The sequence below is a fragment of the Pollachius pollachius genome, assembly GCF_949987615.1.
Source record: "Pollachius pollachius genome assembly, chromosome: 1".
Taxonomy (NCBI): domain Eukaryota; kingdom Metazoa; phylum Chordata; class Actinopteri; order Gadiformes; family Gadidae; genus Pollachius; species Pollachius pollachius.
Genome location: NC_136934.1, coordinates 15,415,382 through 15,431,056, shown reverse-complemented (window position 1 = coordinate 15,431,056; position 15,675 = coordinate 15,415,382). Strand labels below are relative to the sequence as shown.

Sequence of the window (15,675 nt, the reverse complement as noted above, 5' to 3'; positions counted from 1 at the left end):
TGTACACTCTGGCCCCTCCCACATTTCGACCAGCCTCTACCACCGCTGGGAGCTCCCTGCTGCCAGAACCTTGCAGCCTTTCAATATTGATTATTCTTTTATTTATATATATATATATATATATCCTGCCCTATTCAAGTTGGCTTTCCTGCACACGCTCTCAGGACCCTGCATGTGTCTCTGGTGTATCGGCCCTTATCTCTGCACTCTTGTAATTTTCTCTCCAAAGCCTTTCCCACTCCCACGTTCACTTATCTGTCCCCGATTCTCAATCTCTCGCCCGCTCGCTCTCCCTCAGTCGCCCCCTTATCTCTCTGCTTCATCTGCTGCTCTTATTTGTTCCATTTTAATACACTGTGTCGCAAACTCACATACGTGCACACTCTTTAACCCTTGCACGCACACTCTTTATCCCTTATACGCACACGCACACACTTCTACTTTATGACCCTAAAACCACTTCCTCTGCCATGGCACATTATCGAGGCTGTGTCAACGTCTCGTTAATTGGGTTTATATTATTCTTCGATGAAGAAAGCGTAACCAAAAATGTTCCTTAATTTGCAATTTCTCTGCTCCTAAATAAGCAGGACCAAATGTGTCTTATTGATGGGGTTTGCCTTGGTGTTCATTAATATTTCTGCGAGCAGCCTCGCCTTTTAACTAGGATCACGGGTGATTAGGGAACTAAGATACCCCCTTGATGTGCTGCCGCAACAGACGCACACACACACACGCACCTCTCCTTCTATCTCCATCATACCCCTATAACGGATACAAATGTTGTTTCATTCTAACAGGCAGGAGTGTGTCCATACATCAGATAAGATTTGCTTTGTGAAAATGACAGCGGGTCATCCAGTCACGTCTGCGAACCAGAGTGTTTATGTATCCCATCGGATGGCAGGTTGTTTTTGTGTGTTGAAACACACTCATCAGTTCCCTCATGGGGTCTGATTGCTCCCTAATGACCGGGAATCAATTAGCATAACGAGTACTGCTCCACTGATTGGTCATAAATCAAAATCTCACTCTGTAATCTGTCTCTCATTTAGAATTTGCAGTTACTTGCAGTTATCTCAACTTTCTGTGTGGTTGTGTGTCTGTGAGTGCGCTGGGGTGTGCGTTCGCATGCAGTGCGCATGTCTGACTGTATGTGTGTGGGGGCCAAATCATTTCGGGAAGTCGTGGATTCCAAGGGTGGAATCATTGTGGGCGCAGTCTGATAATGACATTAATTAAACTACAAAGGAATGAAGGCGAGCTTGAGATGCCAGCAGGCGGTCCAAATCCCAATGGGGACTGTGTACACACCCACACACACACACACACACACACACACACACACACACACACACACACACACACACTGTCTGAGTTTGTGAAAATCATTGCAGTTGTTTGTTGTAGTTATTGTGTTGTTGAATCTTTTTCAATCTGGAGAATATGAAGGAGAAAGCAACAACCTCCCCCATGGCTCACCCAGGCTCCAGGAACCAAGCACATTTGCGAATTTTTTATGCAATTCATCTGGCATTCATCTGGCTGTTTCCGTCTGCGTCCGCCCGATTGCCAAAAGCGGTATTGCGTTTGACGTGACGCAGTCCATCGATGGCGCTCTGGATTGCACACGATGCGGGCAGGGAATGGACTTTTGGCCAGTTTTGTTTTTTCGCTTGTTCGTTCTACTTACCTGCTGTACTTCAGCCTCTCCCGTTAACGCTCCTCTCCCTCCTTCCCCAGCTGGCCCTCGAGGACCCGGTGCACAGCGTGTCCCTGCAGCAGTTTGTTTACGAGAAGCTGAAGGCCCAGCAGGCGCTGATGGGGGACCAGGCCTTCGGCGTGCTGATGGAGACGGTGGACACAGAGATCGTCCGGCAGCTCCAGGAGTTCCTGCGAGGCCTCTGAGGCGAAACCCCCCCTCTCCCCAACACACACACACACACACACACACACACACACACACACACACACACACACACACACACACACACACACACACACACACACACACACACACACACACACACACACACACACACGTAATGTGGTCATACCCGATATCTGTCATCTACTGGAAGGGCAGAGGACATCGGACCCCTACCAACCCACATACAAACACCCTGCCCCCTAGTTCAGCCTTATCAATATCCTGACTGGACCATGACTACCATCTGCAGCTTTACCCCTTCCACTTCTATCCTTAAGCCCAAATGAATTAGCTTTGATGTTCTTTGGCCCAACCCGCGTCCTAGCTACACACAAGCACCATTGTGGTTGTTCTTAGCCCCGGACAAACCTTCAAGTCCCCGTTAAAGTACCGTAGAGCTTCCATTCCTGTACTCTTGCGCCGTTAAATTTCTTGTTGTTGAAGAAGGGATGGAATTGCGGAGGGAATGCAAAATTCAAAACTGTGTGTGTGTGTGTGTGTAAGTGTGTAAGAATAGATGTAGGATGCAGAATGATATAGCGGAAAAGGAAATTGTTGCCAGAAGGGGCGCCACAGACTTTCTCATGGAGAAAACCAAACGGCTCGCTGGTTGAAGAAGTGCGGATGGCCTCCACTCGAAGGACCGAAGCAGTGTTTACAGAACCCATTTCTCCCAGAAGAGTTTCATGAAAAAAAAATGTCATTTTGTACATGTGTTAGGAACGAATGAAATGACTGCGTGATGAGTTTTGGATTTTTAGTTTGCTTTTATTTCTTGATTTGTTTTCACCAATTTGATATTTTCTTATTAACCAGGTTCAAGTGACTACTGAGAGATCTAGAGACCATCTTTTATTTTTTATTTGGGAGGGGGGAATTCATCGAATTAACTGGGTGATTCAAAGTGGTTAATTTGTAAAAACCACATTTGTATTTGTAATATTTCCTGCTGCTAATTCATGGTGTGTTAGAGCACTTTAGTAACCAAAATAAGTGATGTTCAGAAAGCCTTGGTTTTTCTCTTGGTGTCACACCTCCACCATGAGGCGCTGAAGCTAAATCAAGTTTTATTTCATTTAACACTTTTCATAGTTTTGTTATGATAGCGCACACACAACTATGTTATCCTTCGCAGCGTGTACAGTTAAAGCCAGCTACGCACACCAGGCCATACATTAGTGATTAGGCAGTACCCCGTTAGACAAATATAGATGAAGACAAATGTGGTAGTCCACAAATATATGTTGAGACATTTGGTAGAACCCAAACCAAATTAATCATGACTAGAATACGTTGACAACCACATTGGATTACCTGAGTCTGGCAAGTCTGTGGTATATTCTTTTATTTAGGGGTAATTAGTTTTATTTTTATGAAATTCAATCTATATATAACTGAACGCAATTGCCGATTGTGAATCAGATTGAAAATATCTGATCACAATGTATGTTATTATCATTATTATGGGTTTCTTAGCATTCTCGGCCACCGCTAAAGAGATGGACCCCTTGCTAACTATCGTGATCCTGTGATGGTGGGCTAGCAGGGGTAATCACAGCCTTATGCTTGAAGCCTTATCTCTCATTATCCGTGGCCTGGGTGAAATGGGACTTGCATTTCATCTATTTTTTGAGCTACACTATAGAGGGTTTTATTATTTAGTTTTCATTTGACAGTTTGTGTAGAGATGGCTAGGACAAGGTTTTAGAACACAGCATGCACCAGAGGCAATTTTTGGTTTACTGAATTTCCTGGTATAGCAGGAGTGCATCTTTGTTTATTTTTTGCGTTTCAAACCCTTCAATAAAAGTCATTACTCTACCAAAATGTTTCCCTCCAGCGATTGGTTTCACTTCTGACATTCACAAACCACATCAAATTAATCCTATCTGCAATTTGCTTGACAGACGATATTCTTTTGAGACATATTTCTCCCAGGCATCTCATTGGGGGGTTTATTGACAATAAGAATAACTACAAACGATGGATCATGTGGGTTGGATCAAGAGCAAATCTAGTTTAGGGCAGTTGGTGGCACTGAGATTCTCTATCTTTCTGTGTAACCCAGAGACGTGTGCAGTGTTGGTCTCAAGTTACTCCCAATGCCACAAGTGAGAGGCCATGTATCCAGGAAATTGGTGGCCATGGCAAAAAGGCATACACTGTCCACTTCCTAATGACCATACAGGGAACCCATATGTTGCAGTGCATCAAAACCTATTACATGCAGCGATCCATCACCATAACACAAAACTCAATGTTGATGGGTTATACTGAGATGTGGGTAAGGGAGATTAATTGATATTTGTGTTTGCCATCGTTGACCTGTCCGATGTGCACCCTGAAGACAAATAACTGGTTTTAGGGCATATCACTAAAAGGATTACTTTTGAACAAAACTAGTTTGTTGAAGCTTTCTCTGTCTTGGCAAGATAAATGAAGAGGGAGCACAGTCTAAATTGTGGCAATCCTTCGTGTTTTTTTCAGTTTATGTGCTGTAAGTATTTCACATTTATTGAGGTGTATTCATACTGAAAACTAAAATGTTAAATAGATAAGCCAATTGTTTCATTTGCATTGGTTCTAAGTTGCAACAGATGCATCCACTGACACTAATAGCTAGCCAAGTCATCACTACCTCATGGGACCTTAAGCTCATATCACCAGTATTCTAAGTGTTATTGATGTCATCTTAATATGTAAATAGGAATCTGCAGACTTCACAAAACAGCGGCTAATATATTATTATTATAATCTTGTCTGTGCAGAATGTGAAGAAAAGAAAAGGGAATATTCTTCAACAGAATACTAGATAGAATATGATTTCCCTCTTGGTTGATCCTCTGTGCCCCAGATTAATTTTATTCAATTATAAGGAAAGGAAAGCAATGTGATTTGGAGGGGTTGGATCGCTGCATCCCTGTCTCCCCCCAGGCTGCATGGCCCCAGTCAGCCTCTTCAGACCACGTGTATGACCCCCTCCACCCCCTACCACAGCACTTCATCCTCATCGCTTCTGTTCCCACCTCTTTCATATTCTTGTATCAGTGCAACATGTTTACATTGTCTCCTTATTGTTTAGTCCCTTATTGTCTAATTTCCAGGCACACCAATTAAGCTATGGTAATGTTTTAAACTGTGATGGGATGTGTCATGGTTTTCAGCTAGAATATATATTTTTTGTATTTTGGTATATTTAAGACTTGCTAGCTTTAGTTAATCAAAGAACATGAACATGAAATGAACATGAAAATAGTTTTTTCTTTCTTTCTTTCTTTCTTTAACTTTCTTTAACTTTTTCTATTTTGTTTGTTTGCCCCTTTCTTCGGTAGTTGGCGAATCGAAAGATGAGGAACCTTTTGAGATATTGGTTGATATCCATTTGTATACCTTTGACTTCATTGTTTCAGACATGAGAAACCCTTCTCTAATCCTATTGACTAACTATATGAGTTTTTCTAATGCGATCTTTCAGGACTTTGATAGAAGTGAACTGGATATTGATTAAGTTTCCTGCTAATATTGACCATCTTTCAACATAACTAATCAAGTTAACTCAAGTCAAGAAAACTCATTTTTGCTTTCGTGTCGAATTAAAGAATAACTTTGTGCAGAAAATATCTTGATATTTATATTTTAAGTGCAAATATACATACACCAAAATCTAACTTTGGTTTAGCTAGATTTCTCATAGCCCTGCATTTAAAGGACAGCATATCTAACTCTTCCACCAGAAGAGGTATAGAGCTGGGTCCATACCCTACTCCTCCTACAGTAGAGGTATAGAGCTGGGTCCATACCCTACTCCTCCTACAGTAGAGGTATAGAGCTGGGTACATACCCTACTCCTCCTACAGTAGAGGTATAGAGCTGGGTACATACCCTACTCCTCCTACAGTAGAGGTATAGAGCTGGGTCCATACCCTACTCCTCCTACAGTAGAGGTATAGAGCTGGGTCCATACCCTACTCCTCCTACAGTAGAGGTATAGAGCTGGGTACATACCGTACTCCTCCTACAGTAGAGGTATAGAGCTGGGTCCATACCCTACTCCTACAGTAGAGGTATAGAGCTGGGTACATACCCTACTCCTACAGTAGAGGTATAGAGCTGGGTCCATACCCTACTCCTCCTACAGTAGAGGTATAGAGCTGGGTCCATACCCTACTCCTCCTACAGTAGAGGTATAGAGCTGGGTACATACCCTACTCCTACAGTAGAGGTATAGAGCTGGGTCCATACCCTACTCCTCCTACAGTAGAGGTATAGAGCTGGGTCCATACCCTACTCCTCCTACAGTAGAGGTATAGAGCTGGGTACATACCCTACTCCTACAGTAGAGGTATAGAGCTGGGTCCATACCCTACTCCTAAAGTAGAGGTATAGAGCTGGGTACAAACCCTACTCCACATAAATATTTATATATTTATTTTATATTTATAGTATAGGTACAAACCGGTCCCTCTCAGTAGATGCATAGAACTGGGTACATACTGGGTACTAGCTACATACCCAGATGTAAAGAGGTGCTAGATGTTTACAGCTGCCGGTTCATTCCCTATTCCCCTTTCAGTAGTCGTAGTAGTACATTGTGATTTTACCCAACATTTGCTGTTGCTCAGGTACCAAATAGCGGTGAGTCAATCCATTTAAAAGCCACTAAATTGCTGTTTAAAGAGATGATTCGAGTGCTAAGTTGATTGTCCACCACCGGGCACACTGCCAGGCGGTAATTGCTGCCAGTAACATTAGCATTCGCGGCTGTGGGCTGTGCCTTTTACTGTCAGAATATACTTAGCTATTACAGCGGCAGCCACTGCGACAAGTTCCATGGCCTCCACGCTGGAAGTTTGGCTGGTAAAGTTGCTCTGACCTTCAGAGCAGTGGCTGCATCTCCTTTTCCTTTCGAGCCATATAGCTGAGAATATGCATGATACGTAGTACTTATTCTGAAGGTTATTGCATTCAATTTGCACATGTGATGTTAAGTATGTACCATGCATAAATCATGATCCCACTCTGAAGAAAGCCGTTTTTTTAGTTTATCTGATGGAATGGTATCTTGTGGTTTGTTTCTTATCTTTAGCCCCTGGGTCCATGCGTGCACGCGAACCGGGCAGGATTCCATAACAGCTATTGAGGTCCTCCATTTGAGCTTAAGTCGACCGATATGACAACCCTGTAGGTAAACATGTGCGTTTGCTCAGTATACGGATTACAGTTCTATGTTAAAACGTTCAGGCAAGGATAAGCTCAGGGTTATATAATATAAAAATGGAAGAGGGAAACAACTAAAAAGGCTTGGACAGTATGTTCCAATGTCGTGGCCTAATTACAAACATTTCAATGTCAGTTTCTCCTCATCCTCTGGGATTGATCATTCTGATTTCAATCACTTTACTTAAATTCCACTTGATCTCAAGAATTTAATAAAAAATATTATAAACTCTGTGGTAGAGTGCATGTTGTTAACCTGGGTCTGTAACGTAAAATCCTTGGACGTAAACAATGAAAGAAGAATGGACAGAATCTGGCTCGATCCCTTGACATTGCTGGAGTCCATCCAATGATAAGCATTAGCCCCAAAAGTAGGTTGATAAGGCCTGTTTAAAAAACAGAGCTCTGGTTGTCGTGTGGCACTAAGATGTCTGCCTATCAGCTAACAGCGCTTTTATCGCAGACTTCGCTGTGAGTTGAGTGAAGGACCGGAGACCAGTCTGAGCTGGAGGGATGCATACTCTGGAGTCTGACCTTCACTGCAATAGTTGTCACAGTGTGTGTGCATGCGTATGTGTGTCTGTGTGTGTGTGTGTGTGTGTGTGTGTGTGTGTTTGTGTGTGTATATGTGTATGTGTGTGTGTGTGTGTGTTTATAAGTGTGTGTGTGTGCGTGCGTGTGTGTGCGTGTGTGTGTGTGTGTGTGTGTGTGTGTGTGTGTGTGTGGTTGTTGCGTATTATCTTAAAACCACTTGATATTTGTTGCTAAATTAAAAACACTGGAAATAACACGTTACACGCTGACAGAGAGTCATTTGAGGAAATGGGAAATCAATAATTGCCACTTGTTAAAATGAAGATTGCATGCCAATGTTTTATTTGAATACATGCAGGCCTGTATGTATCACAGTATCCTGTGTTTGAAGTAAAAAATGTGGTTTGGTACGCTAATTTACCGCTCAATAATAGCACGCGCTAATCCTAAATTTACAGATGTGCTTTAGGGAAGAAGATAATTATATTTCCGTGTGGAAGGATAGGAGGATAACTGATCGAAGGATTCATCCCTTCGTATTGCAGGCATCAGAAGGTCACAGTGAGGATTCACTATGGATTGGAATTTGTTCGCAGAGCTGTGGCACATTAACTCTGTGTCTTTCGGTCTCACCGGCATAGTGCGAATCGCGGGGCCCACTGGCCGTTATTAAGTGTGTATGAGAAACATATCCTCATAGTTGTGTGTCGGGAGGCAGAAGATGGCGCTACGCTGCGGTCCCGGAGAGGAAGAGCGTTAAGTGCCAAAGCTGTGTTCGGGAGGCGCTCGTCACAATGTGATTTTTTGTAATTCCTTTCCCTTCTGCGCTCTGTTAATCTCTGCGCTTCGAAACAAAGTCGGTGCTCCAAGGAATAAACAAACAAACAAACCAACAAGAACGTGCTCTGGGCTCAGTTGTGTCACACGCAGCGGGGCGCCGCAGACGGCTCCCCGTGTGCGCATCGCAGAGCAAAGAGAGACAGCTGAGCAGCGGGCACATGCGCCTTCACCAAAGCACTCGCCCTGCATGTTGTCATAGCTGTTGTCTTTATGTTACGCACGCATGCACATGCGCACGCCCACGCGCGCGCGCACACACACACACACACACACACACACACACACACACACACACACACACACACACACACACACATACAACGGTCCCCACCTTCTATCCAGTTTGCTCTGTGTCTCTCTTTGTTGGTGGCTGATTACTATAAGAAAGGAAAGCTGTTGGAAGACAAGTGACATCTTTTATTCACAAGGATCTCAAGGCTATATGTAGCACAAGGCTACATTTATAAAGAAATGCAATGGAAAACCCAGCTCCTCTTAGAGTCCTCCCCCTAACCTAAAGGAAGTCTAACGCTCCCGCAGAAATACGGTTTAGGCAGATATTACACAAAAACACCAAAGCCCTCGTGTTTGAATCCCTTCGGGTCGTTGCTAGGCTGTCCTCCCATCTGGAGGACAATGCAAAAGTATTATATCTTTCTAGTCTTCCCACAAAGAGAAAAAAAGAAAGAGATTCTCATCACTTGGTAAGAATGTTTGTTTGATGTTTTATCTCTCTCACCACAATTACAGAAAAGAGAACAGTTTCAGGCACAACAGCATCCAGCCAATCAAAGGCTCCCCCGCCCCCCACACACCCTCATGGTAACCCATGACAACTGTAGCACCCTTAGAGGCCAGCTCCTTTCTTGGCACCTGGCTGGGACTTCTGGGGGTTACTTGACCTTCACCATCTCATCAACAGCATGATTGGCTTGTATCATTGTTGGGGTCTGTGTGTGACGTGCATAGTTATGCAGGTCAAAGATAAGGATGTTACGATGAGGGCAATATTTACATTGACTTTTCTATTACGAGCCAAGAGGAGGTTGATTTCAAACATAATTATGTCTCTGATTCCATTGTCATGCGACTCTATCTCACTTGCATTCCCCAGGGGTTGCAAGGTGACTAATCATTTAATGAGAGGATTTAATGATGTTGTTATAATCGTCGTCAATGAGAAAAAGACATCTCCGGTTCAGAATGAACATTTGAACAGAATGAACCGTTTTAGTTCTCTGCTGATTGGATGCTAGGGAATTTGAGCAGCAACCTGGGAGTGCATTCCAGTAAATGCGTAGTAAATGCGTTCCCAAATCACATTTGGAAACTTCCACCACTGACAACTGTTTCAAACTGTGAACGCGTGCTATTTCTAAAATCTCTCTTAGCACAGAACGGCAGGAAACTAACTTTCTGGTTCACTGCTTTGTGTGTCTGTGTGTGTGTGTGTGTGTGTGTGTGTGTGTGTGTGTGTGTGTGTGTGTGTGTGTGTGTGTGTGTGTGTGTGTGTGTTTGTGTGTGTGGTTTTGCCTGGATGTCTGGATGTGTCTGTGTTTGGGATGTGTGTGTCTGTATGTTAGTGTGTGTGTGCAAGTATTGCAGGTGGAAGGAAGGAAATAAATAGTGGGGAGAGTCATAAATGGATTTCTATAGACCCTTTGGGAGTCTAACCCACTCCTTCCACATTGGAGCCGTTTAGTCTGATTACATGTGGACCGTGAGATCACTCCTGTCCCTCCTTTCTCCTCTCCCTTCTCCCCTGTCCCCTCTCTCCTCTCTCCTTGCTCCTTTCTCCTCTCCCCTCTCTAGTTTCTGCTATCGCCCCTCTCTCCTCTCTCCACTCACCTCTCTCATCTCCTCTCTCCTCTCTCCTCTCACCTACTTCCTCTCTCTCTCCTCTTTACCTCCTCTCTCATCTCCTCTCCCCCCTCCCAACTCTTACCTCTCTCATCTATCTCTCTCCCCTCTCTCCTCTCTCTCCTCTCTACTCTCTCCTCTCCCCTCTCTACTCTCCTCTCTCTCTATCTCTCTCCCCTCTCCCCTCTCTACTCTTCCCTCTACTCTCTACTCTCTCCTCTCTCCTCTCTCCTCTCTATCCCCTCTCCCCTCTCTACTCTCTCCTCTCTCCTCTCTATCCCCTCTCCCCTCTATACTCTTCCCTCTCCTCTCTCCTCTCTCCTCTCTCCTCTCCTCTCCCCTCTCTACCCTTCCCTCTACTCTCTCCTCTCCTCTCTCCTCTCCATCCCCTCTCTCCTCTCTATGCCTCTTACCCGGGGCGGAGACAAAAGTCCAACCTCTTAGAATTCTTCAGGTTCAAAACATTTCTAAACATGAAAGAAAGGAAGTTGGTTCACAGGCAGCCCTGGGAGGGTGGGTGGGTGGGTTGAAATCAAGATGAGACGAAGAGAGAAGCCATTTCCCAGCAGAATCGATTAAAAGTTGAGTCACACACGTCACATGATAATAAACCACTTCACTCAAGTTGGGATTCTTTGGCTCTGAATGCATTTGTTAATGTTTTTTGACTCAGATTGCATTGTTAACACAGTGTTATCAAGTAGTAATTTTGGAGTTTACTTTTGAGGATTTGTCCAGTGATGATTGATGTTTCCTTCCATACAATCGAATGTTTGCTTGTTTGGATTCGCATTAATAAAACATAACTGAAGCAGTTTGTAGTGCAGATGTTCGCTGGAGCTCACGTCAGAGCCTGAAGCAGAACCAACCGCCAGAAAGGCACTCAGAGATTCTCTTTGGACAGCACTGCTGCTGTCAAACCTATGAGATGAACATATTCTTGATGTTATGATTCAGCTCTCCGAGACAGCAGCACTGGCCACAATATTAGCACTGTTGTCATAGCATGAGCGATCATAGCACTGCCTCACTTGTCAAAACAACGTTCTTCACTTCCATGCGCAGCCGTGCATACGACAATCTAATAGCAGATGGCTTCTTTTGTATTGCAAGGGGCCAAATCAGCTCAGGAAGAATCAAAAACCAAAGCTCTGAAAGGGGGAATGGAAGAATAGGATGGCTGTGACGGGGCAAAGAAATTACCATTTTAATCTGTGACACTTGGGTCAAACTAATCAAGACTTTTCCATGCACAAATGGTAATGTGCAGCATTAATATACAGTTGTGTTGCAGGGAAGCTGCTCTGACCTTGATTGGTTCATCAATGAGTCCATGCAGAATGTCAACACTCCATATGTATGAAGTACCGATCACCTGATTCCCATATTACACTTTATACAGTAGTCATACATATGCATTGTTGAAGATAAGCTTTCCCATTCAGGTCCCCTAGAATTCAACAAGCAACTGTTCTGCTTGCTGAAGTCTGCATACTGGGGTAGGCCTATGTAAGTCACTCCAGGAGAAAGGAGGTTAACCAGGAATTAGGATGCTTTGATTTTCCAGATGAAGCCCAGCCATTGTGGGATTGCTGTGGAGGAGAAATGTCAAGAATGAGCCATGAGACTGCACGCTGTGACTGTTAGATGGTTAAATAGCCCGGTGTGTACGTCATAATGCTGATTACAAGATGCTGTGCAAACTTATATATAGCTTTCTTCCTGAACCTATCGAGGAATGGGTGTATAGTTTCTCTGGAGAAAAAAATAAGTTCAGGCACTATTTTACAATGGGAAGATACAGGCAGCAAAGTTACCAAGAATACATTCAGTGAGACAATAGGTGAACAAGATTCCTATAGGGAAACTTTTGCATTGTGAGAAGTTAATACCAAGATAACAAAGGCGAGTTGGAGTGATCATCATGGAGAGTTTAGGATTGGTCATGTCTGAAGATAGCCATGGAGGGAGAGGCCAAGTTAAACTTCAATACACTATGGGTGAAGTGGGTATGTCGGCAAGTCTGCAAGCAAGGCTGCAAAACAATTAAAGGAATCTACACAACAAAGAAGTCAGTCGATTGGAATGGCCTTGGTGCTTGCCTGCTACTAATTTATAGAAAAAATGATGAGGCTGCAGATGTATTATTAAGGTATGATTATTTACAAGGTACTGTATATACACAGAAACAACTTGTGAGCTGGGGCGGAGGGAAGTCAAAGCCTTTCGCTATGCTGTTCGCATTGAATTGGTACATTTGATTGGACACTCGTCTTTGAATGTTACAGTGATGGATTGGTGCAGCAGCTGTTATTCTAACAAGAACTAATTATGTTCAGTGTCGTAGCGATTAAATCCAGAAACAATTAAGTTAATCAGTGAGCTGCACATCCCATCAGGAACCCACAATCTTCAATTAACACATAATGACAGCACCTGACAGCGGATCAAAACAGTATTGTATGAACACATGTTGAGTTAGAAGAATAACCAGCTAAAATTTAATTGAAAAGCTTGAGCTAGTGTTTGACTGAGTGATTGTTTTATTTAGATTCCATCCCCTGGGTCAGTCCGACTCCCACAGTTATATTACTGTATCTGTTTTTTTATTACACCTTTTGTGCTTTGTCGTGCGTCTGTTTGGGTGTGTTTGTGTGTGTTCACGTTAGTTGTGATATCTTCTGGTTACATGCTCCAATGACCATGCGATGCTTGGGCCTTTGTGTCTGCCAACACGCTGCATGTTAGTTCCAGAGCAGTACTCCTATAGAGGACGCTGCCAACACATGAAGATCAGCTGATGTTATGCATGAAGCGGTACGAATAATGGGTGTGTGTGCGTTTGTGCGTGAGTATGTGTATGCGTGCGTTCACATGCTGTGAGTGTGTGTGTGTGTGTGTGTGTGTGTAATATGCCGAAGTGACGTTTGACACTCTGTATTCCATAGTGTGTCTGCAAGGTTAACCCAGATTTTATTTATTGACCCAAAGTTCTGTGCATGTGTTCATACAAAACACACACACACATGTTTGCACATGTGTTCAGCTATACTCGTTAATGTATGAGTTAAGGTGTACGTGTACAGCAGATCTCCTCTGTGGAGGTGATTAATAGGGGAAAGGAGAGGAACGACCGAGATATAATATTACTTTCTTCTGTTTGCTGCCTTTGCTGTGCTTTTGATTGGGACCCTGTTTTGTTTTATATGAACATCAACGCTCTGTTCTTTACATCAACATAAGGCAACGGCAGTTATAACTTCAAATATACAACCGATATAAAGGGATACTTTATGGTAGTAATTTGTTCCTCAGATCCCTCTGTCTTGATAGTTTTATCAGTGCCGTTAAAGGCAATGTATTTTGCACAACTCCCCTCTGCTAAATGGCACCTTGAAGCATCTAAAGAGGATTTCAGGAATGGATTTATTTCCAAAGCAACATTTGTTTGTTCGTTAAATATTTTCTTACATAACAAATGATGAAGATATTTTTTTCATGTAAAACTAGATTTATTATCACATTTAAAACATACTTGTTGATGTGGCTAATGTTAGCTAAGATTTGTAATAATCGTCATACCATACTTTTTAATACTACAGATCGTTTTGTCTGTCTGTGTTTGTGTACGTGCGTGTGTGTGTGTGTGTGTGTGTGTGTGTGTGTGGGTGGGTGCATAAATGTGCAAGGTTTTCTTTGTGTGTGTGTGTGTTTGTGTGTGTATGTGTGTGTGTGTGTGTGTGTGTGTGTGTGTGTGTGTGTGTGTGTGTGTGTGTGTGTGTGTGTGTGAGTGTGTGTGAGAGAGAGGGGTTGTGTATGCACATGTATATGTGCCTGTGTGTGTGAGTGTGTGTGCGGGTTTGCCTGGAGTGGGTTGTCTTGCATGTCTACCGGGACTACTGTGATCAGTGGTCCTCATACCTCATATGTATGGGGTTTGTGTGTGTGTGTGTGCGTGCGTGCGTGCGCGCGTGTATGAATCATGATATCACCGGCTCGGGGCCATCCCACGGGAACCCATCTGAGTGCTTGAATCGCCGTGCTGGTTGACAGCCAGTTGGAGTGCTGGTTAACATCATCATCATCATCATCATCATCATCATCATGCTAACAGCCTCACCCCCCTCTCCCCGTGGGCCGCAGCTTAAAACCATCTCAGGTAGGTGTGGGAAGAGCTTTGACTGAGGGTTATTAAGTACGTGGCGACCGGGAGCGAATGGGAAGGCTGTGAAAGAGGAGGCCCTGAGCGCAGCTGGCCATGGTAAAGCATGTAAAGACGTGGTCATTGGGGAATGTTTTCTGAATCAGAATCATAGCCAAAACCTCCATGCAGTGTTCTGTGTGGTGGCCCCCCTCTGTTTTGTTGTAGTGGTGAGTGCGTGCAATGTAGGGTAATTCTCCTTGCTTGCGTCCCTGCGCCCCTGGGATTTGGGGGGGGCGACTAGCCGTGATTAGGAGCGTGGACCGTGATGAGACAGCCGTGGTCACACCAGATTGGCTGTTCAATGAGATCCTGCTGGGCGATGGCAATCAATTTGTACTTGAAATGTTCACAGCACAGCACACACGAGAGTGAGACTGATCAAAGGGCAGGCATAGAGGGAGTAAAATATAACAATACACACATAGAGGAAGTCAAATATCACAGTACACACATAGAGGAAGTCAAATATCACAGTACACACATAGAGGAAGTCAAATATCACAGTAAACACATTGAGGAGTCAAATATCACAGTACACACAAAGAGAGCGCAAATATCACAGTAAACAAAATAAAGGAAGTAAAATATCACAGTTCACATATAGATGAAGTAAAATGTCACAGTACATACGAAACAGAGCAAATATCACAGTACACGCAATGATAGTGGCAGACAAATACCACAATACACCATAGAGGCATTCAAATAGCACAGTAGAGACAATACAATACTGCAGTACCACATGATAGATGCAGTAAAATATGAAAGTACACACAGTAGACAGACAGCACATCACACAATAACATAGTCTAATAGTCTACTTGTCTCAATACAAAATACTAAATAATGTAGATGGATAAATAACAACAATGACATGTTACCGTCACTAGTGATGAGTAAGTGCAGTATTTTGCTTTTAACATCACTCTCCACCCCTCTTTCGGCCCCTTTATTTGTATGCTTTTAAGCATTTTAATGTAACCTTTTACTGGTTCTTTGTTTTATTTTAACTCCTGTATTATCTATATTTTATATCAGGTAAAGTGTTTCTAAGTACCTAGCAAATTGCTGTAGAAATCCAAAATGTATT

At 43.3% G+C, this 15,675-nt stretch overlaps 1 protein-coding gene across 1 annotated transcript in view; it reads left to right on the top strand.

Annotated features, from left to right (window-relative positions):
- ipo11 (importin 11) overlaps window positions 1-3,654 on the top strand; it is a 129,211-nt gene extending 125,557 nt beyond the window's left edge. Inside the window, exon 30 of the mRNA XM_079755849.1 lies at window positions 1,744-3,654. Coding sequence (XP_079611975.1) covers window positions 1,744-1,908 — 165 coding nt within the window. The 3' untranslated portion in view covers window positions 1,909-3,654. The remainder of the gene's footprint in view (window positions 1-1,743) is intronic.
- The last annotated feature ends 12,021 nt before the right edge of the window (window positions 3,655-15,675 follow it).